Source organism: Dermochelys coriacea, chromosome 24 (genome assembly GCF_009764565.3).
Source record: "Dermochelys coriacea isolate rDerCor1 chromosome 24, rDerCor1.pri.v4, whole genome shotgun sequence".
NCBI classification, from domain to species: domain Eukaryota; kingdom Metazoa; phylum Chordata; order Testudines; family Dermochelyidae; genus Dermochelys; species Dermochelys coriacea.
Window position 1 is genome coordinate 9,160,783 of NC_050091.1, and position 22,623 is coordinate 9,183,405.

Consider the following 22,623-nt stretch of genomic DNA (forward strand, 5'->3'; position numbering starts at 1 on the left):
CAGCTGCCTCTATGCCCTGCCCCTCTGCCTTGATCTCTGGTCTTTTCTGCCCCAGTCCCCTGTGTCGTGGCTTCTCACACCTCCCAGTCCTTGGTTCTCCAGCCAGGGTCTCTGCTCAGCTTCCCTGCCGCAAAATGGGGAAATCTAGCTCCCTCTGGGGCTCTGCTTGCTGGGTGTCATTGTCCTGAGGACTCGAGTCGGGGATTTCCCACTGATAGGGGGTCAGCCTGGGCCAGTCCTTGTTAATGACCCATTCAGGCTCAGACAGCCAGGCAATCCCCCCCTCCCTCCGACACACACCCTCCCATCTGTCCCTTATCCAGCCTTTTCCCCTACTGGGTAGCCATGCAAAATATAGGGGAAACTGAGGCTCACATAGGATTCATTTAAATCTTTCAGAAAATTTGTCACAACTTGATCCTCCCTCCCCCCAGTTCCTGCCCCTCTCATGGCCCCTCCCTACAACCCTGCTGGACAGTCACCCTCCTTGGCTTATTTCTTCCCTCCCCTATTTTTTATTTTCATTCCTTTATTTAAAAAACAACACCCCCCATCACTTAATGTCCCCACCCCCCACTGGAGCCTTCCCCCACAAAAGAGGAGCTGCTCCCCAGCGGGCTGGGGGGTGCAGGAACTGCTTTGCTTAGCCCCCTCCCGAAAGAAAGTGGCTCCCTCCCTGCCCCCGCACAGAGGGCCAGCGGCCCCCTGCATCAGCAGAACGGCGGGGCTGGAGCTGCCGGAGGCCAGAGCCAGCGGCTGCGAGATGCTTCCACTCTATTGTGGGCCTTTTGTCATCCCCCGGACAATGGAGCAAAGAGATGCATGGGGGGGCGACTCTATAAAAGCCCTGTCCCCCCCAGCACCCCGCACCCTCGCTGCCTCCAACAGATCCCCAGGCACGCAATACAGCCGCTGCAAAAGTTGATCCACTGAACGACTTGTCAGCCCTCATTAGCCATGGCCTCTTCCACCGGCCAGCACTGAAGGTAAGTTCCTTTAGTCCCTCTCTAGCAGCCCTGAGTTCTTCCCACCGTCCCCCCTCGATTGATCTGGCCGCCTGTCTGTCCCCGCACACCCTCGCTATCTATCTCTCTCTCTATCTGGGGGGGGTGGGGGGAGGGATAGCTCAGTGGTTTGAGCATTGGCTTGCTAAACCCAGGGCAGGGGGTGGGACTAGATGACCTCCGGAGGTCCCTTCCAACCCTGATACTCCATGATTCTATCTATCTATCAATTCTCTGGTCCCAATGCAGCTGGAGGTGTAATCAGGGGCACCATTGAGGTGGGTGGGCAGTTGCCCCCATGCGTTGTGGCACAGGGGGTCTCCAGTCCACCCATGGCTCTGGGAGTGCGCTGGGCAGGGCTCCGGGCAGGGGGTTATAAGCAGCCCTGGAGGCGGGCGGCTGGATGGTGCTGCGAGGCGAGGAAGAGCCTCGTCTGGGTCACTGGCTGCTCCCTCTGCTCTGCCCGGGGGAGGCAGCTGTTTCAGACGCAGGCTTCAAAGTCCTGCCCCCCTCAGGTCTGGGGGTGGCCCCCTGTGGCTGCTGCCCCTGCCCCCCCTGCTCAGATATAGGGGCAGCCCCCTGTGGTGGCTGCTCTTGCCCCCTTCAGGTCTGGGGAAGGGGCATTCCTGCTGCTGTGGCCCTTGCCCCTTCCCTTCTCTGGGTAGCCGCTGGCACCTCCCTCCCAAGGAGACGTGGGTGTAACGGACCCCAGGGCTGTCCCAACTTTGGCCTCCCACTGCAGTGCCCAGGGCAGCTCCTCATGAACCTTGGGAAGCAGTGGAGAGACCTGCCGACCTGTGATGTCGACCTACCCGTTCTGACCCACAGTCCAACCCTGATACCCCAAGGAAAGGGGGGAGAAGGAGAGAGGGGGACAGCCTTGTGCCCCCCCAGGGCAGTAACGGTGCCCCCAGTGGGGCAAGAAAGAGCTAAGCAGCAGTGAAGGTAGCAGTGTAGACGCACGGGAGATCCCAGCGGCCAATACTGGATGTGGCGGATGGAGGAATATGTCCTCTGATAATGCATCTTCCTTGGCAAAGCTACCCTGAGCGGGGAGCGTCCTCCTTTTGCACCCGCTGCTCTCCCCAGAGCAGCTGGAACCTGCTGCCAGCCGAGCAACGACACCAGCCCAGACCAGACCAGGCCCTGGGGCAGGGCAGGGGTTTGGGGCAAAGGTTCGAGGGGCTGGTTTGAGATTTGGGCACCCATTCAGCACTCACAGCCCACGTGGTCCAGCTCAGCTAGTCTGACTCTGCACCCTGACTCCTGGCACCTTGCTTCCGGCCATTGCTCTGTTCTGGGCACAGTGCTGGCATACTTGGCATCTCGCTTGGCAGCGCCCGGAGCGTCTCCTGGGCTCCTGTCGCTAAGCCATGACATGGGCCATAGTGATGGCTGCCTGCAGCCCCGTGCCCCCTGCTCCGGGCATTCTCCAGCGCTCCCTGCCAGGCTCGCAGGACATGCCCCTGGCAGTCTGGGGAGAGGGATGGATCTGAGTCACCCAGAGCTCGACTTGCTTCCCTTGGGCATCTCCCAGGCAGTTCTGGTCAACGCTGGCTCCTCTGTCGCATGTCGGGCCAGGGCGAGGGTGGGCCGGCACTGTACAGCTTCCCCCATGCCGCCCTGCCCACGCCACTCAGTCCCAGCCCCGTCGGACCATCAGTTCTGCTGCTTTGGTTTGGGTCTGAATTCCCCTCCCCCCAGGGGCCCGCGCCAGCCCAGCCGGCTCCCTGCAGTTCTGGCTGGAGCACGTGCCAAGCGCTGCCCCGTTGCCCTTTTGACACCAGCTCTGACTCAGCTGGGTCCCTTCTCGCGATGAAAACATCAAAAGCTCAGCTCATTGTTGGGAACAAAAGGGCCCGGTTTGCCTGACGCAGGAGATTCCCCCTGCACCCCTCCCCACACAGCCCGCTGGAGGCTCCAGGTCCTGGCCAGAGCCTGGCGCATCTGCTGACCAGGGTGGCTTTCAGGCCTGTCCCTCAGTTCTGCCTCCGGCTCTCCCATGTGTGGCAACCTCCAGCTGGGAGCCACAAGGGGGGGGGCACACAAGGACAAGCACAGGCTCTGCCAGGGCGGCTGAGCTGGGTGTGGGGCCCTCACGCTGCTTGGGTGAAGCCAAGAGGAAGGGGAACACGCATTGTCCATGCCTGTAGCTGCACCGTCCCTGGCACCGGGGGAGCAGCCAGCCTGGCTGTGTCACACACCAAGCTCCAGAATGGGCTGAGACCCAGTGGGTTCGTTACTTCCAAGCGCTGGCTCAGAGGGTTTGCCGGACTGGATCAGAATCATGGTCCATCTACCCCAGTATCCAGCCCCCTGGCTTTGAATCAGGGGCTTGATCCATCTTGTAGCCCACCTCTTCCCACGTCGTGTCAGGCAATCACCCTGTTTGGGCTCACTCTCCTGCAATCAGCAGCGGCCAGTGCCTGACGGGTCAGAGCAGGGCCTGGACCTCCCCACTCTGACTCCCCGGCCGCAGGTACAGCATTGCACACGGGGGAGGGGGGCATTCCCTCCTGACCCTTGCATGATGCTCATGCCCTGAGTCATGAGGCTCACTCACTCCTATCTCACCTCAGATACCTGAAGAGAATTATCCTGCCCCCTTTGAAATCCAGCCACAGCCCTTGGCTTTGCAACTCCTGCAGCAGGGAGTTCCCTAGGTCTGCGTGACGTGAAGGGCAACCGACATGACTGCCACACAGCCCAGCCAGAGGTAACTCTCTGCTGGGCCTTCTCCTAGTAGGCCCTGTCTCCTCTTGTCCCAGTGCAGGAGAAAGACCACCCCGACTCGCAGGACCCGCGAGCTGCCGGCCATGTACACCTTGATGGGAGGCGGGCTGTTGTGTGCAGTCTCGGGCCTGATCCTTCTCATCGTTGCCACAGCGACTGACTTCTGGATGCAGTATCGCTACTCGGGGAACTTGAGCAACCAGGGGCTCTGGAGGTTCTGCATGAGCGGCAAGTGCCACCCCCACACCATCAGCATTGGTGAGCAGCGCCCGGGGCTGCCCCCCAAGCGGGGACAGGGACCAGGAGGGTGGTGGCTGCGCGGACAGACAGTCCGGCTCTGGGCCCCAGGAAATGGCCTGGACGGGACCGAACGGTCTGTGGCTTGTAGATGTACAGGTAGGGGCACCCAGCCGGGCCTGGTTCAGCGTGGCTCCTGCTGGCTCGGTCAGGGGTGCCCCATCTGACCCAGTCCCAGGGAGAGATGCTGCGATGAGATGGCCTGATTGTTGTGCCCAACGGCGCGGGCAGAGAATCTTCTGCTGGGTTTCTCCAGCAGAGCCCCTGCCTGGCATCCTGGCAGCTGGTTTGTGTGAGCACAGCTGCCTTCTTGTGGCTGCAGCCTGCCCTGGCCACCAGCCACGGATGGGTGGAGGTTCCCTGGAGCTCCCCGTGCGCTGGAGTTGGGGGGGTCCCGGCCCTCGCCTGGATGCCAGGGGGGTGCAATGCAGCTGAACGCATCCCGCCTAGGCTGCTTTGATTGACACTAGGACCTGGCCCCATAATATGGAGAGGACAAAGGGGGGCTCGATGCCACCACCCGGCCCCAGCGGCAGCCCCGGAGTCCCTGGGCAGACCTGGCCTCTCCGGATCTCACCAACTCGGAGTCTGACCTTCCCCAGCGAAGCCCGGATCAGAACCGGCCGTCGGGGTGGGCTCTGGACCGGTCGCAGACACATCCCAGCTCCCCTCTCAGGCACAGCGAGGCCGAATGGAGGCGGAGAGTTTCCGTCAGGCTTATATAAAGCCCAGCGGCTTTGCAGCCCCGGCCCCGGCTGAGCTACTGAGTTGGCCTGTACCTGGGTAGTGGGAAATTCTGGAGTGGGACATTGAAACCCAGCCTGCCCTCGAGGGTGGGGAGGGGGGCAAGAGAAACAAGCCCCGTGGCTCCCTTCCCGGCCCTTGGTCTCCCGGCTGGGGCTCTGACCCTGGGCAGAGATAGCGCAGGACCAGGGAGCGTTTCACACAGAGACGTGGCCGTGCCCACTTTAGGGGCTGGTCTGCTCCGGCTGCTGGCTAAGGGTGCTGCCTGGGGGGGGGCTTGAGGGCACGAGGAGCATGGAGGTCCCAACATTGTCTCCACGGGAGGACCCAGGATGGCAGCTGTCACCCAAGGCCGGGGAGGCCGATCCGCAGTTGATGGAAATCTCCTGGGGCTTGGCCTGGCCGGAGCGCCACCGGCGGGAGAGCAGAGCGACAGGGCTGAGCCCTGGGGTTACTGGGTGTAACCCAAGAGAGAATCTGGCTGAGTCTGAGTCCAGATCCAAGCGGGACGGGGGTGACGGGGAGTGACCAGCAGCGAGGAATCCCCCTGGGTCCGCTAGGCCCGAGAGCCCCTAGGATGGAGCAGCGGGGTGGAGCAGCGGGGTGGAAGCTGCTGCTGCTTCTCAGTGTGGTTTGCTTGCTGCCTTGGGGATCCTCGCACTTAGCCTTGTACCCTGCCCCTTGGGGAGCCCTCGCTGGGACCCCCAACTCCCTGCCCCTCAGAGAGCCCTCGCTGGGATCGCCCATTCCCTGCCCCTCGGGGAGCCCTCACTGGGATCCCCCACTCACAGCCCCTTTCCCTTCCCCTTGGGGAGCCCTCTCTGGGGTCCCCCACTCCCAGCCCCATTCCCAGCTGTCAGGGATACACAGGGTTGGTGCTACTCCCCCAGCTTTGGAACAGTCTCTAGGAGGAAACTTTCAGTGGGCCAGAACCCCGAGGTGTCTCTTCCTCCAGGGTAAGCCATGCAGCCTGAGCCCGCCGAGACTGAACTTCTGGGGCTCCAGTCCTCCTGCTTCACCCCATGAGCTCTGCTCAGCGAGACTGGCTGAGACAGACCCCTGGGAGAGACGTGTCCACTCCGCAGGGATTAACGCACCTTGCCCAGCATTTGCAGTGACACTCACCCAGCGCTCTCAAAGCTGTCGGGTTTATGGGTCAGCGGGAGCCCAGCCCAGGAAGGCCCCCCAGAACTGAAGGTTAAAGCACAGACCAGTCTGGTCAGCCCAGAGTCCAGTGGAGCTGTAGTGACCCCCAGGGTCAGGCTCTATCTGTCTCTGTCTGACCCCCTTGGGCAGTTCCCAGGTGGGACCCCTGACTCCTTCCAGCACCCGGCTCTGACTCCCCACCTCACACTGCTCCAGTCCTTTGTTCTCAAGGGGGGAGGGTGTTGCTCAGCCTCCCTTATACCCCTCAAACATCCTCCACCGGCCCTGCTGCGTCATTCCCCTCCCCATAGTCGCTGTCCTACCCGGTGCTGCCCCGGTTCTCACAGCCCCTCTGCTAATCAGGCAAACACCCAGTTTCCAATACGCAGCTCAGGGCAGTTTCACGGCCTCCCTTAGGGCTGGGCTGGTAGACATCACTAGCAATGGACACATGAGTTTTCAGGCAGCCCCGTGCCCTACGGCCACCCTAGGCTGCTAGGGTTGGGAACTGTGCTGGGGTCCTGCACCCCTTCCTCTGCCAGGGAGTGAGAAGGGTAGGGAACCCTCATTCCTCCAGATGTCGGCCATCTGGGCTGCCACCTGGGGTGTCCTGGCCCCTAGGTTGGAGTTGGGAGTGACCCCTTGAGCATTTGGTCTTAACCCAGGATATTCCTGTGTCTCCACAGAGCTCTGAGCCATAGGTGGGGCAAATGGCCCCCAATGGGAACTTTGACCCAGGGCCGACCACCTTAATCCGACAGGGTTTGACCCCCATACATGGTTTGACCAAGGTTCTCTCTGTCCCAGAATCTCTCCACCCCACGAACGTCTCCCCACTGACTACCACCTCCCACTCCCAAAGCGGCTCAGATGTGTCTGGGCCCAGGAGCGTACAACAGGACATGTGCATCGGAGCCAGGAGGGGGGGCCTGTGCCCTCGAGGGGCTGTCTGGGTGACTGCTTTCCTCTGAAGGTTCAGTCTCTGAGCCTGAGCTACAGGCAGCCTTGGCTGAACAGGGGATGAGTTAGTCCCTCGGTCCTGGGCTTTCACCAAGTGAACCCTCCGTGGGCCGTCTGGCCCCTATTTCATCAAGCCTTGGGCATTCTGCCCACTTATGCCTTGTTTTCTTACAAACATCACACCACTGAGGTCCCTTGGCTGCTCCCCCCACTCTGGGTTTCCCTGAGTCCCACTTCTGGGCAGCCTTCACTGGTTCCCTTTTCCAGGACCCATACTTAGGTCAGTCCCCTTTGGACCTACTGTCCAAAACTCATCTGCCAACCGGCCTCCGCTACGCAGATCCTTTGGCTTCCTGTCCACTAGCCACATTTCCAGCTTGTGGGGACAGATCTCACAGAGTAGCTCCAACCCAACCAGGTTACCCAATTCTCCCAGCATAGTGACACCTGCACCTGTACCCTAATTGTGGGGAGATTCTCCCGGCAGGCTTTCATTTAGGGTCACACCTTGGGTCTTTTGCACATCTCACAACAATTTGGCAATTGTGCCAAATCAAACCTAAGCAGTACAGCCTCTGCAAACTGTTCGTAGCTCCCAGTATCAGCGCCGTCCCTCTGGCTGTACCCCTCTATGGCTTTGGGACCAAGCCGGTCCGCGGGGCCAACAGGTTCAAATCACAAGCCTTCTCAAAGGCAGTGAGGTAGTTGTCTATACCTCCCTCCCTTAAACTGGGGCAACAATTTGGTATCTAGATTCCCTGTGGGATTAGTATCTCAGTGTCTTTACTCACTTACCCCTCAGTGGATCCTCTTGCCCCCCCACTTCTCCATCTCCAGTTCATGCTTCTGCTGCTTCTCATGGTCTGCTAGGTCCTTCACCCTAAGATCCCACTTCCACCGCTTCAAATCTGTTGATGGGGAACTGTGCTGGGCAGGGAACTGGGTCATGAGGACACCCTGTTGCTGCCTGGGTCACTCTTGGACCCTCTTGGAACTCTACTCAGGTCCGAAACCTGCTTCTTGGTCTGATTGTCCTTCTCCAGCCATGCAATCAGTGGCGCCTTGCTGAGCTTCCTAGCACTTTACCCTCTCTCCCTGCACAGGTTTGCGATGTCCTTCTTAGCGAGGCAGTTATACACCATTTTCTTGCCGTTTCCTTTAAGTACCCTTGCTTTAGTGCTGCAAGGCACTTATTGCAAAATATACTACTGGTGCATTCAGCATCCCACTTCTGCCACCAGCTGTGGCTCCACAGGATCAGTGCTATGCCTCCAGCTTTGGAACAGACTCTAGGTGGAAGCCCTTCAGTGGGTCAGACCCCTGAGGGGCCTCACTCTTTCTGCACAGGGTAAGGTCCGCAGCCTCACCGCCTCTGGGGCTCCAGCCCTCCTGCTTCACATCATGCAATCTGCTCAGCGAGTCCAACTGAGACAGATCCCTGGGAGAGACGTGGTCATTCCGCACGGATTAACGCACCTCACCAAGGTGCCATTTGCAGCAACACTCACCCAGCGCTGTCAAAGCAGTCGGGTTTATGGGTCAGCTGGAACCCAGCCCAGGAAGGCCTTAAGTCAGACCAGAGAACTGAAGGTTAAAGCACAGAGCAGTCTGGTCAGCTCAGAGCCATGCTGTATCGACCCCCATGGTCAGGTTCTATCTGACCCCATTGGGCGGTTCCCAGGTGAGAGCCCCCACTCCTTCCAGCAGCCAATTCTCATCCCCCCACCTCACACCGCTCCAGTCCTTTGTTCTCGAGCTGGGGTCTGTGCTCAGCTTCCCTGTGGCGAGGCAGGGAAATCCATCTCTCTGGGGCATTGCTTGCTGGGTGTGGATATCCTGGTGACTGGGTTTTCCACAGTCCTCGAGGATTCTCCAGCGATACAGGGCGTGGCCTTGGCCAGTCCTTTTTAATGACCCATTGAGACTCAGACAGCCAGGTGCCATTCACACCCATGTCTCTTTGCCTACCCTGAGAAGAAACAGCCCTTTCCCCCCAGCTAGGTAACCATGAAACATGTGGGGAAACTGAGGCATAGGGGGTCATAAAAATATTACAGAAAATCCCCACTTTGTCACACATACCCCTTGGGGAGCTCTCACTGGGATCCCCCCAAACAGCCCTTTCCCCTTCCCCTTGGGGAGCCCTTGCTGGGATACTCCACTCCCAGCCCCCTTCCCTCCCCCTTGGGGGACCAGCGCTGGGCCCACATTGCATCCTAGTTCCCGTGAAAGCCTTGTCTCTCTTGGAGGCTGCATCACTGTGATTCTTTATTTTCAGGAGCGACTCTCCGGGTCGTATCTAGGATGCAGCTCATGCAAAATGCAGCCACTCGCATCCTGCAAGGTACCAGGCCATCCCGGCTCCGCTCTGCTCCTTGTGCTGGCTCCTTCCTAGGCTTTGCATTGACTCCTCGGGTTCCTCCCACTCCCTCTCCAGGGCCCTGATTGTCTGTGGGCTGCTTCTTCCCCCCCGGCTGTCTTCGTGCCTTCACAATCTCTCGGCCCTCAGGTGCCCGCCTGGCTCCCTGCAGAGACTTTGCTCAGGCAAAACTCCCATTGGCGTCATGGGGTTCAGCTCAGGGCCCATGTTGGGGTGCGGGTTAGGGGGGGATTCAGGGGCAGATTCTCATTGATCAGCACCCGGCATGCAGGGCTGGCCTGCCAATTGGGCCTCAGGGCAGGGGTGAGCTCCTTGGAAAGTCGGTGCCCCCAAACTCCTGGCCCTGTTGGAACTGTGCAGCCCGGCTCCGGGAGTCCCCGCCCTCTAACAAGGTGGGGCAGGGGGTGGGGGGCAGTCCAAGTGACCAGCTCCCTGGTTTCATTACAGCCCTACCTGCCTCCCCCAACCCAGCTGCAAAGAAAGACAGTTTTAGAGTGCAACCTTTGAGGGGGAAGGCGGGCGGCAGATGGGGGCAGCAGCTCACCCCAGGGAAAGGGATTGCATGGGGATTGGCTCGAGGGGGGAGGAGCAGTTTAGGCCCCCAGACCCAGTGTCTCACTCTTCTGCATCAGTCCTGCTCAGCATACACCCTCTGCGCAGTGAGACACTTCTGAGTGCTGGAGGTGCTGGCCCTGCCGTTGGCCTGCTTGCTCCCCTGCTCCTCAGACGAGATCCGGCTCCCGGAACCCCTTGCCGATCTCCGGGTCCCAACGAGCGCTCCTCTCTCTCTGTCCCCCCCGCAGCCTTCTGGGACGCCACCCGGGCATTCATGCTGCTCTCCATCCTCTCCTGCTTCGCGGCCATCATCCTGGGCCTCACTGCCTTCTCCAGCAGCTCCAGGGCATCCCGGACCCGCTCCGCCGGCATCACCCTACTGATCGCTGGTACGTGGGCCCCGGCAAAGCCAAGGGGAGGGGGGAGGGGAAATGCCGGGCATCATTAGAACCAATGGGATGTGCCATCAGCAAAGCAGGGTGGGCACCAGGGGGTGGGGCAGGCACCACGGGGCAGGGTGGGCACTGCAGGGTGGAAGCAACAGGCAAGGGAGAAATGCTTATGAGATATTAGATGGGCATCCCGTTATAGAGCGTGCACTCCTCAGCCCATTACAAATTGCTCAGGGGTCTCCTCCTTTGCCATCCACATGCAGCCACCTCTGGGGTGAAACATCAGAGCCCGCTGAGCACCTGGAGAGAGGCCAGCAGGGAGGGGCAGAGCTGGGAAAGTAGCCAATAGGAAGGAGAGGGTATGGCTCCTCCTACCCTACTGCCCCCTACTCTCTGCCACTCCCCTGTCATCTGGCCAGCGGGCACCACCTGCTTGGACTCAGCAGGTGGCATGCAAGGCTGGCATGTGAGAGCCGTGAGGCTCACCACGGCTGGTAGAACGGCTCCTCTGCAGGGAATACGTGTCACCCGCTTGGGCTCCCTGGGGATCTGGCCCAGCTGGCAAAGGAAACTCCAGCTGCACCCGCAGCGGGCGGCATTGGGACCCCAGCACTGCCCATGTCAGCCACACACGGTCCCCACTTTAATAACATACCAAATCCCCCAGGCAGGCAGGTTGGGACCTCAGGGTGCCCGGCTAGACTCTCATGTTCGCTCTGGCTCGCACCAACCGCCAGCAGGAGGCTGGGCACAACCGCACCTCACTGGATGGCCTGGGGCTCCATGCCTGCTCCCCTCTGATCCTCACCTGGCTAGATGGAGGCTGCTGAGGGCTGAAAAGCAGCTCGGGGCTGGCCAAGCTGCTGCCTCGCTGAGTCCCCAGGCCTGAGGGACTTTCTCCAAGCCCTTCCTGGCTGGGTCACATCCTGAGCTGAGAGCGGCTAAGAGCCCCCCAGCCCTGCAGGCCATGAGGGAGTCAGGTCTGCCCCGCACCTCCCCACCCCGTTCTGTGCCACGCGGCCAGCACGAACCAAGAAGGCTGGTCCAGACAGCGAAGAGCTACAGCGGGCTCTATGCCGGCTAGGGGATGGGCAGCGCCTGGCGAGCGAGCGTCAGTACTGGCAGCGTCCCCCGGAGAGGAGAGTTTGAATGACTCCTGGGTTCTGGAGCCATGCTGGAAAGGGGCTGGGGTGTCACTGGGGTCAGCTCAGCCTGCAGCAGCTGATAGGAAGGCGGCCAGACCGGGAAGTAGAAGCACCCGCAAAGCTAGCTTGAGCCTGGTTATAGCTGGGCGCTTCGCCCGCCCCTTCAGTGCCCCCGAATAATTCCTGGAGCGGATCTAGTGTGCAAGTCCCCATTGCTGGGCTGGCAAAAGGCGGGGCTGATCCGGCACTGCTCCTGGGGATGCTGCAGGGGCAGCTGGGGACAAAGCATCTCCAGCATGGGGGAGGAGGGTAGATTAGCCACGGCTGCCCCCCGTGTGGCTCTGACACCTTTCTCTGGCACACCTGGCCCTGCCCTCGGTCCGAGGCTGGGCCGGAAGGACCGGTCTGACCATCCCTCTGTGGTTAACGCTGGGGGGAGGGGCGGGGAGAAGGATGCATCCGCGCTGGAAGGAAAGACCCATCTCAAGGTTTTGCTGCGGGTGCCAGGAATTGGGCCAGGAAAACACTCCCAGTTGGGTGCAGCAGAGGGAGTCCCAGAGTTGCCTGGCCAGCTCTGTGCTGGCCCATTCCTGGCAGCCTGCTGGCACTGGGGGAAGGGGTGTGGCTCCCCCTGGCAGGGGTGATGGCAATGGTGCCCGCTGGCTCACAGGCTGAGTGACACAGCTGGAGGAGCTGAGGGTGGGGGAAACAAGGGTGGCAGAGTTGGGTGAGTGCGTGGGTCATGGCTATCCTCAGGGGAGATGCCCGGGACAGGGTCAGGGCTGGGTCAGGGCAGGCAGGGCTGGGGGAATGGCTCAGAGTAGCCCCATGACCCCAGCGAGGGGACAGACCTGGGCTGAGGGCAGGAGCTCTCTCCTGTACAGCTCCTAACACGCTGCTAGGAAGGGTTTGGCTGAGTCTTTAGGGATGGGGCTGGCTCAGGGGGAGGGGTCCCATCAGGTCAGCACAGGACAGGGCAGAGGGCTCGGAAAGCGGGAACCACTCACAGACCCTGGGAGATGGAGGGAGGGAAACTTCTCCCCGTAACCAGTCGTGCTCAGTAAAACTGACACAAGGTGGTATTGACCTGTGCCAGGACCCTGCATTATGGTGCCGAGCCAGGCCAGGTCCCTGCATTGTGGTGCCAAGCTATGCCGGGTCCCTGCATTGCGGTGCTGAATCAGGCCCGGTCTCTACATTGTGGTGCCATGCTGGGCCAGGTCCCTGCTTTGCTGGCACCTGCATGTGATGAGTGGGGTCAGAGCTCAGCTCCCTCCCCGCCCTCCCATCCTGTGCTCACCCCCCCAGGTCTCTTTGCATTGCTGGGGCTGTCGGTGTACACTGGTGTGACGGTGAATTTCTTCGGTAAGCGCTACGCTGACTGGCGCTTCTCCTGGTCCTACATCCTGGGCTGGATCGCTGTCATCCTCACCCTCTCAGCAGGTACCTGCTCCTGGGGGCTCCCCATCTGCTCCCCTCTCTGTGTCCAGGCCCCTGGGTGCCCAGCACGGCACCCCATCCCCCTTTCCATACTGCGGATCCTGGTTCCCCGACTGCCCAGGCCAGCCCCAACCCTGGGCTCCCCACCTACCCCCAGCTGAGATCCTGGCTGCCTGGAGCTGGACTCAGACACCCATACGGTTCCCTCCATCCCACTGCCCAGCAGGGACTCTGCAATGGGGTGCTTGCCAGGATCCCGAGCAGCACTGAACTCAGCTGAGCTTTCCTGAACTTCAGGGGTGTCTGGTCCATCAGTACCAAATTCACAGCCATGAAAAACGTGTCACGGACTATGTAACCTGGTCTACCCCCGGGAAATCTGGTCTTTTCGGTACTTTTACCCTATCCTGTACAGATTTCCCAGGGGGAGACCAGCGTTTCTCAAATTGGGGGTCCTAACCCAAAAGAGAGTTGCAGGGGGGTCACAAGGGTATTTTAGGGGGGTCACAGTATTGTCATCCTCACTTCTGTGCTGCTGCTGGTGGCTACTTGGCCTTCAGAGCTGGCCTCCCGGCCAGCAGCCGCTGCTTTCCAGCTGCCCGACTCTGAAGGCAGCATCACCACCAGCAGCAGTGCAGAAGTAAGGGTAGCAGTACCGCACCCCCCCCAAAGTCCTTGCAACCCCCCTACAATTACAACACTGTGAAATTTCAGATTTAAGTAGTTAAAATCATGAAATTTATCATTTTTAAAATCCTATGACTGTGACATTGACCAAAATGGACCCTGAATTTGTTAGGCCCCTACCCATCAGAGACCAGTGAGATCTGCTGGGAAGCCTGGGGAGGGGCAAGGCTGTTAGCCGAGATCCCAGGGCAAGGGGCAGGGTGGGGGAAACCCGGGCAAGCCATGGGCAATGGGGCAGGGGGGGAAACCTCACAGGTGCAGAGGAGAATGAAGCAGGTGTGTGGGGAAGGGAAACTGCTGGAGGGATCCAGAAAGAGAAGCATGGGGGGCAGGGTGCCATGGGGCAGGGGGTGTGTGGGGTGAGGGGAAGGAGGAGAAGGGAGGAAGGTGCCATGGGACAGGGGATGTGTGGGGTGAGGGGAAGGAGGAGAAGGGGGCAGGGTGCCATGGGACAGGGGGTAAATGGGGTGAGGGGAAGGATGAGAAGGGGGCAGGGCCCCATGGAGCAGGGGGTGTGGGAAGAGTGAGGGGTGAGGGTCAGGATGCCATGGGGGTACGGGCAGAGGGAGGAAGGAATGTGGGGGGGCTGTGCTCTATGAGGTGGGGGAATGTAGGGGATGGAGGACTTGGGGGACATGGAACCCTGGGGTGCAGGTGTGGGGCAGGGTGGAGTGTGGGGATCAGGGCAGCATGGGATAGCGAGGGAGGCTGGGGGGAGATGTCTGCCCCAGATGGGCCCACACAGGGAGCCGGCTGCTCCCAGGGGTCATCTCTTTGCCCCTTCAACTTTGTCAGCCACAAGCCCGTCCCATCCCAGCCTCGCCATCCAGCCCCTCATTGGAGCCAGGGAATGGGCCGGTGGCTCCTCCTACAGGCAGGCAGGGAGGGGTCCCTGCAGGCCTCCCAGCACTGGCGTCGTTCCCAGCCGAGCTGCATGGGCACCGGGGGCCGTTTGACGGATACCCCGTGGACATGATGCCCCTGGGGTGAGGGGAGAGGCTGAGCAGGGAGACGCTGTGCTACAGAGGGAGAAGCCTGGGGGATCATGGGGGATCACCTACCACATCCCCGTCCACCCACCCCGTCCCTGCCTGCCCTGTTTGGCCCCTTCTACCTAGGAACCCACCCCTGCCCCTTCCCTGCCCACTGCTCCCTCCCCTGACTCCCCGCTCTCTTCCCCAGGCATTTTCCACGTCTGCGCCGTCTCCAAGAGCCCGTCCCCGGAGAGCTCCAACGCGGCAAGTGGCTGAGCAGGCACCACGCCCGCCCAGACGCATGGCCTGGTCCTGGCAGCTCCCCACCCTCACCCCCTGCCCTTGCTCTGACAGCTCCCCGCCCTCCGGTGACATGCACCTGGTCCCGGCCAATCCCCGCCCTCCGGTGACACCCGCTGGGCCCCAGCCAATCCCCGCCCTCCAGTGACATGCACCTGGTCCCGGCCAATCTCTGCCCTCCGGTGACACCCGCTGGGCCCCAGCCAATCCCCACCCTTCAGTGACATGCACCTGGTCCCGGCCAATCCCCGCCCTCCAGTGACATGCACCTGGTCCTGGCCAATCCCCGCCCTCCAGTGACACCCGCTGGGCCCCAGCCAATCCTGCCCTCCAGTGACATGCACCTGGTCCCGGCCAATCCCCGTCCTCCAGTGACACCCGCTGGGCCCCAGCCAATCCCCGCCCTCCAGTGACATGCACCTGGTCCCGGCCAATCCCCGCCCTCCAGTGACACCCGCTGGGCCCCAGCCAATCCCTGCCCTCCAGTGACATGCACCTGGTCCCGGCCAATCCCCGCCCTCCAGTGACACCCGCTGGGCCCCAGCCAATCCCCGCCCTCCAGTGACATGCACCTGGTCCCGGCCAATCCCTGCCCTCTAGTGACACCCGCTGGGCCCCAGCCAATCCCCGCCCTCCAGTGACATGCACCTGGTCCCAGCCAATCCCCACCCTCCAGTGACACCTGCCAGGCCCCAGGCCAATGCCTGTCCTCCAGTGGCACCCGCCAGGCCCTAGGCCAATCCCTACCCCCCAGTGGCACCCGCCAGGACCCAGCAAATCCCTGCCCTCCAATGCCATCTGCTGGGCCCTGATCAATCCCTGCCCTCTAGTGACACCTGCCTGGCCCCAGCCAATCCCCGCCCTCCAGTGACATGCACCTGGTCCCAGCCAATCCCCACCCTCCAGTGACACCCGCCAGGCCCTAGGCCAATCCCTACCCCCCAGTGGCACCCGCCAGGACCCAGCAAATCCCTGCCCTCCAATGCCATCTGCTGGGCCCTGATCAATCCCTGCCCTCTAGTGACACCTGCCTGGCCCCAGCCAATCCCCGCCCTCCAGTGACATGCACCTGGTCCCAGCCAATCCCCGCCCTCCAGTGACATGCACCTGGTCCCGGCCAATCTCTGCCCTCCGGTGACACCCGCTGGGCCCCAGCCAATCCCCACCCTTCAGTGACATGCACCTGGTCCCGGCCAATCCCCGCCCTCCAGTGACATGCACCTGGTCCTGGCCAATCCCCGCCCTCCAGTGACACCCGCTGGGCCCCAGCCAATCCTGCCCTCCAGTGACATGCCCCTGGTCCCGGCCAATCCCCGTCCTCCAGTGACACCCGCTGGGCCCCAGCCAATCCCCGCCCTCCAGTGACATGCACCTGGTCCCGGCCAATCCCCGCCCTCCAGTGACACCCGCTGGGCCCCAGCCAATCCCTGCCCTCCAGTGACATGCACCTGGTCCCGGCCAATCCCCGCCCTCCAGTGACACCCGCTGGGCCCCAGCCAATCCCCGCCCTCCAGTGACATGCACCTGGTCCCGGCCAATCCCTGCCCTCTAGTGACACCCGCTGGGCCCCAGCCAATCCCCGCCCTCCAGTGACATGCACCTGGTCCCAGCCAATCCCCACCCTCCAGTGACACCTGCCAGGCCCCAGGCCAATGCCTGTCCTCCAGTGGCACCCGCCAGGCCCTAGGCCAATCCCTACCCCCCAGTGGCACCCGCCAGGACCCAGCAAATCCCTGCCCTCCAATGCCATCTGCTGGGCCCTGATCAATCCCTGCCCTCTAGTGACACCTGCCTGGCCCCAGCCAATCCCTGTCCTCCAGTGACATTCCCTGGCCCCAGCCAATCCCTGCTCTCCAGCGCCACCCAACATGGAGTCCTCTGCCCTGTCCCAGCCCCCTCCCCTCCCCTGGGCCAGGTGTGGTGCCCGGTGCTGGCCTTGATCCCGATGTGCCAGTGATCTGAATGTGCCAATAAACCAGCCGAACCCTCAGCCGTGTCCCAGTGCTGCAGCGTCCCAAGAGCGCGACAGGTTGGGGGGCCCCGCAGACCGGCGCAGCTCCCCCCAGCTGCCCTATAGGTAATTCCTGGCTGAGACCTGCTCAGCAGGGCTGCTATCAGTCCCACCAGGGGGTGTCCTGAATTCCCGGGCTGTGGGCTGAGTCCTTGCCTAGAGTCTCCTGGAAGTAACCCCTTAAGGGTCTGTCTACACTGCTGTAAACCTGGGCTCGGAGTCAGGCCCCGTGTGGCCGCAGCCCCACATCAGAAGGGCTGCATGCTGCAGTGTGGAGGCGCCAGCACAGCAGGGAGCCCCAGATCCCCCAGCTGTAAGCCCAGGTCATGCAGTGTGGACACACCCCGAGCCTCAGCAGCTCCCAGCCAGAGCCATGGGGTGCCAGCCAGCCCCATTTCCCGCCGAGTCTCCGCGAAGGCTTTCCCTGGATAGTCTGTGATGCCACAGCAGTGAGGAATTGTAGGGGGAGGGGGCTGAGTTCCCGGTTCCCAACTCCTGGCCCAGTGGGTCCCAGTACAGCCAGAAGCTCCATCTGGTCACAGTTGCACCTGCCCCAAGCAGGCTGTGGTTGGTGCCCAGCTGCCTCTGCTTCCCCTGCCTGGGGTCTGAATGTCCCATCCCTGAGGCTCTGGGGGCTTTCCTTTGGCAGGGCGATTCCAGCCCAGACAGGGTCCCACACCCATTGCCCTGCCCCCCTCCTGCCCTGGAGAGAATTAACCCTTTCCACCCAGAAGGTAGCGATAGCTAGCAGCACAAAAATGTTGCTCATAAACAGGACAAAGATCCCACGGTCATCACAGGAGCAACTCCTGGCAGAGACTGGCTCCCCCAGCCCCACTTCTCCCTCCTTTGCCAGGCCGGCTCCCCCTACCTCATGCCCAGGGCAGTGCTGCCCCCAGCTCTGCCACTATCCCTCAATCCTGACCCACAGCCCCCTGGTACCCCCATCCTGGGTTCCCCACGCCCCCAGCTCCCTCCATCTCTCTCTTGCGCCTTCACTCCCTGCAGCATGCCCACTCCTTGCGATTTCCCTCAAGTCCCCCGCCCAACGCTCCCGCTTCTGGTTCCTGACCCATCTCTTGTTAGGACCCTCTTGGCACCAGGCGCACCGGCTTTGCCATCCAAGAAAAGCCTCTTTGTGGCTGAGGAGGATTCTCTGGCAGGGAACTGGTCCACCAGAGCTCAGCAGCTTCTTCACCCGAGCACGGCCAGGGGGAGCCAGACTCAGGGCCCTGTGAGTGATGCCCTTGTCTCTTTGGTCTCCCCAGAACTGGGTGCAAATATTGCTCAGGTCACAGTGGGATAACACTTTGGGATGGAAAAATTTGGCAAGACAGAACACAAGAAAGGTCTAGGGGGCTGGGAGTCAGGACTGAGGGGCACTGGCAGAGCTGGGGGGGGCAGGACTGGGATAACGAGGGGTCGGGGATTAAGGGGCACTGGCAGAGCTGTAGGGGGGCAGGACTGGGATAACGAGGGGTCGGGGATTGAGGGGCACTGGCAGAGCTGTAGGGGGGCCGAACTGGGATAGCGAGGGGTCGGGGACTGAGCGGCACTGGCAGAGCTGGGAGGTTGCAGGGGCTCAGGGCTGGGATGGGGGGGCGGGTGAGAGCCATTTCTTTTATAGGCACCCAAATTCCTGAGGTCCCCTCCAACCCAATCTTGGGGGCGGAGAGAGAGGGGCTCCTCCCTCTCGCCTTCCCTGCCCAGGGTCCTGGCCCACACGGCCCCCTCCCTCTCCCTTCAGGCTTGGCGGCTTGTTCTGTCAGACAGGTTGAGGCAGGTTTTCGCTGACCCTGCTGTTTCGTCAGTCGAGGTGACTCAGGCTGCGACACCCTGGCAGGGCCCTGGCTACACCAGGAACCACACACAGAGTGGGAGTGATGCCCACACGGGGCCAGGATCACCCGCTCCTCCCTGACACGGCTCCAGGAACAGTAGGGGATTCCCGGCAGCCCCTGGAGTCAGCCGGTTCCAGGCCATGTTGCCTAAGGCTTGTAGCTAACGGGCAACGGGGGCTGGCTGCCTCCCAGCCCAGCTTGGCCAGAGCTGGCACCACTGGAGTTTCACTCTAAAGCTGACAACTTCCTATGGGGCCAGTTCCTTGGCGCTCCAGCTGTCCCTGTAGAAAATGCCCGGCCCCCCAGCTCAGAGTGGGCGCCGTGACGTGGGGGAGCCTGATCACACCCTGGGGCAGACAAGCCGGTCTGGTACAGAGCGACTCCCACCATCCGCTGCAGCCCACCACTGCAAACCACTACTCTGCCCCGCCCATCCCTTGGTACGTGGTCCCCATGGTGCAGTAGGGCCAGGCCGTCATCCCCCTTGTGCAGGGGGGAGCTGGGGCACAGGGGAGATGTAGGGCCAGATTCTTAAAGGTGTTTCAAAAGCATCTATGTGCCTAACTCCCATGGGTGCTTCTCGCCTAGTCTCCTTTATCGATCTGGTCCTGAAGGACTTGCCCAAAAGCAGCATCCGCAGAACAGGGGCCAAGGCCAAGGGGTGTCAGCCCAATGCTTCATCTCTAGCCCAGCCTTCAACCCTAGGCCAGTGCATCAGCGCTGCTACATCAATGCAATGACCCACTGTGCAGACCCCCCTCTCCCCCAGCAGGCTCCCCCACGTCACGGCGCCCACTCTGAGCTGGGGGCCGGGCATTTTCTACAGGGACACTGGCGAAGGAGCTTAAAAAGCAGATCCCCACCCCCTGGCTGCGAGGGTGAAATCCCAGGAGGGATCTGTCCTGCAAAGGAAGGCGCCAGGAACCCAGCTGTACGCTGCCATCCCCACTCCAGATGCATTGGGCACAGGGAAGGAAGCGACCGTTGTAGGCCAACCCTGCCTGGCCTGCACGGTGCCCAGTTCGGAGCGGGTCTGGCAGTGTCACGTTCCCTGCAGCTGGTGTCAATGGGTGGCGCTCCATTGGAGTCACTGAGGATATATGCCAGAGATAGAAAAGGCTGTTTGGTGCCAGGCAGCCCCTCCCTGGCATCCATGGGCGCCTCTCCTGGCTTTGGTCTGGTTTGAAATGCCCTGGCCCTTCCCCCCAGCCCAACCCAGGGCGCTGCCTACCAGCCTTACCTAGCGTCCCCTGTACGAGCAGCGCGGCCTCACTATGTATTCCACGGATTGTGCCCTCCTGTCTGGTGTGGCTGAGTCTCTGCTGCCCTCTGCTAGATGGAATTGGAACTGTGGGGCTGTGTTTCATAGCCTCTATACTGCCCACTCTGAGTGGTGATTCTCCTTGGTCCAGTGGGCAATAGGGGCCTGCGCTCTTGGGGCAGGTGGTTGTTGCAGTATCTTCTTGCCCTCCTGCCTCTCTTCAAGCTCCTAGTTGTGGCCCTCAAGGGTGTTCCCCACCCTCCCCCCAAGCAGCAATGGGTTTAGCTGGCCATTTAGCCCAGGCTGGCTTCCTGGGCCCTAAAGCTGAACTCTGACCTTGCCCCCCAGTGCCCTGCTGGGGAGAGCGTGGGGCAGACGCAGCATCTCTGGGCTGCCAGGTGCCAGCAGCCATGGCCCGAGGAAACGGGAGTGGAGTGGGAGGCCGTGCCCAGGGGAGGGAGGGTGGTGAAGTGCCGCGGGTACTAGTCAGCAGCATTTGAGCGACAGCCTGGCGCAGTCAGAGTGCGTTTGACAGCTGCAGGCTGCCACAGGCGGCTCGCCCAGCACGGGGCTGAGTAACAGCAAGGTTTCAGTGCTTCTGTCTTGCGTTGACTCATGGCTACTGCCCAGGAGGGCTGGACAGACTCAGAGGGCCTGCCCAGGTCGGGGGGCCTGGTCCGGGGGGAAGGGTTGCTGTCTGGAGGGTAAGGGGGGGGAGAGCTGGACAGGGGCCTGGCTGGGGTGCTGGGCCAAGGGCTGGGTGAAGGCTGGCCAAGGGCTGTGGCGCTGGGCTAGGGGCCTGAACCGGGGGGGGGAGGGGGCTGGGGTTGCAGTGCTGGGGCAGGGGGTCTGGGTGTGGGCTGGGCTGGGGGTCTGGGTCTGTGCTTCCTTGGCACCCCATCAGCTTGTGCAGAACTCAGGCTTTCAGTAAGGAGCCCCCCCACCCCGCCCCTTCCAGGCCCTTGACAGCACGGCCTAGCTGGTCAGGGCCTCTGGAGCTCTGGGTTCAATCTCTGCCTATGGCACAAGCACCCGATGCGTCCCTGGGCGTTGCTGAGCCTCTCTGGGCTGTAGTTACACTCGGTGACATGGGGACAATAACCTGTAGCCTGTGAGTGCTCCGGGCGGGGACTGAGGCGCTCGGTGTCTGGGCATGACAGCGCCAGTCTCCGTAACAGCCCCCAGCCATGCGCCTCGGGCTGCCATGGCTCCACTGGGGCGCCAGAGGAGAAGCTGGGCTGGGGGCACCCTCGGGAGGTGGCACTCCCAGCAATCCTTATGGCAGGGAAATACGTCCCAGCTGCTAACGGGGGGATGGGGTGGGCTGCACTTGGGACCCAGCAATGAGCCTGCTGGGGAGTTCACGGCGTGCACTGGACAAGGGCAGTGAAAACGATGTGTGAGTGTGCAACAGACACTCCCTCACACGCTGGTGCCCACTGGCTGCAGCGCCTAGGGAGGATAAAAGCCCTATTAGTGGCAGGGGGACTGCTCCACTGGGGTGTGTGGCAGAGGTTGCACTTTGCATCCCATGCTCCCGGGGCTACCCTGGGGCCACGGCTCAGCTGGCAACCGGGCACACAGTTTGCCAGGCTGTCCTGGACCAAGACCTCTCAGCCTGGGCTAGGCCCGATCACCTCCTCGGGCCTGTCTCTGAGCTCCGTGTGGGAATGTGGGGGATCCCTAATGCCCTGCTTCCTCCCCGGCTGCCCAGGGGCACTGAGGCTGCAAATGCTCCGGGGCTGCCATGAGCGCCCCTCGTCTCGGTCCTTGGAGAGAGCTGGGGACAGCTGCTTTCTTCACAGTGAATAAATGAGCAGCGGGAGGGACCCTGGAGGTCAGAGGTCAGCGCAGGGAGGGGTACCTGTCACTCCCACCAGGCTGGTGCGATTGGGTACCCTAAGAAGGGGCCATAGAACTGGGGAAAAGCTGCCCAGGCACATCCCCAGGGTTGGGCAGGGAGCCCGGGGGGGGGTTCCTTTCCCCCCAAAAGGAGGGCAGGGCTAGCACTGATGGCCCTGCCCAGTGCATGGCTAACTCCCCCTGTGCACATCAAACACTCCCCATAACTGCCAGGAGTCGGCCTGTCTCCACCGTTCAGGAAGCTGAGATGTCAGGAGTCCAATTCCCCCACCCCACCCCATGGGACTCTCAGACCCAAGGTTGTTCAATCTAGCCCTTATGTCACCAGCTGGGAAACTGGCCTCCTACCAGCCCGGGTGACTCCTGGGACCCCTGGAGTGCCCCTTGCTGTGTCTACACTTCGCTGCAGGTGGGGATGGGATGGGTGTATGCATGTGTATCAGCATTTCTGTGTATGGATCTGTGTGTGTGTGTGGATCAGTGTGTCTGTATGGATCAGCAAGTATTTGTGTGTATATGTATCTGTGTATCGTTGTGTGTTTCTGTGTACCTGCCACTCCTTTAGAGAGCCCTGCCAGTCCAGCCCAGAGTGGTGCCTCCTTTGGATGATCCAGCGGGTCCTGGGGCGACAGCAGCAGGGACGAGCCCAGGAGCCGTGGGGTGGGGACAGCTGAAGGAATGCCTGGAAAATATGAATGTGCACAAACCAGTGGGGCTGGATGTTGGACAGCCGGGGGCGTCCTGCAGATCCGCAGAACCCAACCCACTGCTAACCCCTGCTGTTTGAAAAACTAACACAGAGCTGGGGAGGGGTGTGTGTGTGTGTGAGAGAGAGAGAGAGTAACTCTATGTGTGTGGTACCCAGCTGCCAGCGAGAAGAGGAGAACAAT

The 22,623-nt window shown here is 61.8% G+C and overlaps 1 protein-coding gene across 1 annotated transcript; it reads left to right on the forward strand.

Annotated features, from left to right (window-relative positions):
- Nucleotides 1-3,820: 3,820 nt before the first annotated feature.
- On the forward strand, nt 3,821-14,733 carry LOC119847920 (lens fiber membrane intrinsic protein-like). The gene is made up of 5 exons (XM_038383158.1): nt 3,821-3,995; nt 9,163-9,228; nt 10,068-10,208; nt 12,665-12,799; nt 14,666-14,733. The coding sequence occupies exons 1-5, from the start codon at nt 3,821-3,823 to the stop codon at nt 14,731-14,733; spliced, it is 585 nt and encodes a 194-aa protein (XP_038239086.1).
- The last annotated feature ends 7,890 nt before the right edge of the window (nt 14,734-22,623 follow it).

Coding starts and splice junctions, on each gene's coding strand:
- LOC119847920 (XM_038383158.1), top strand. CDS start 3,821: ATGTACACCTTGATGGGAGGCGGGCTGTTGTGTGCAGTCTCGGGCCTG. Junction 9,229..10,067: donor AGCCACTCGCATCCTGCAAG/GTACCAGGCCAT, acceptor TCCCCCCCGCAG/CCTTCTGGGACGCCACCCGG. Junction 10,209..12,664: donor CATCACCCTACTGATCGCTG/GTACGTGGGCCC, acceptor TCACCCCCCCAG/GTCTCTTTGCATTGCTGGGG.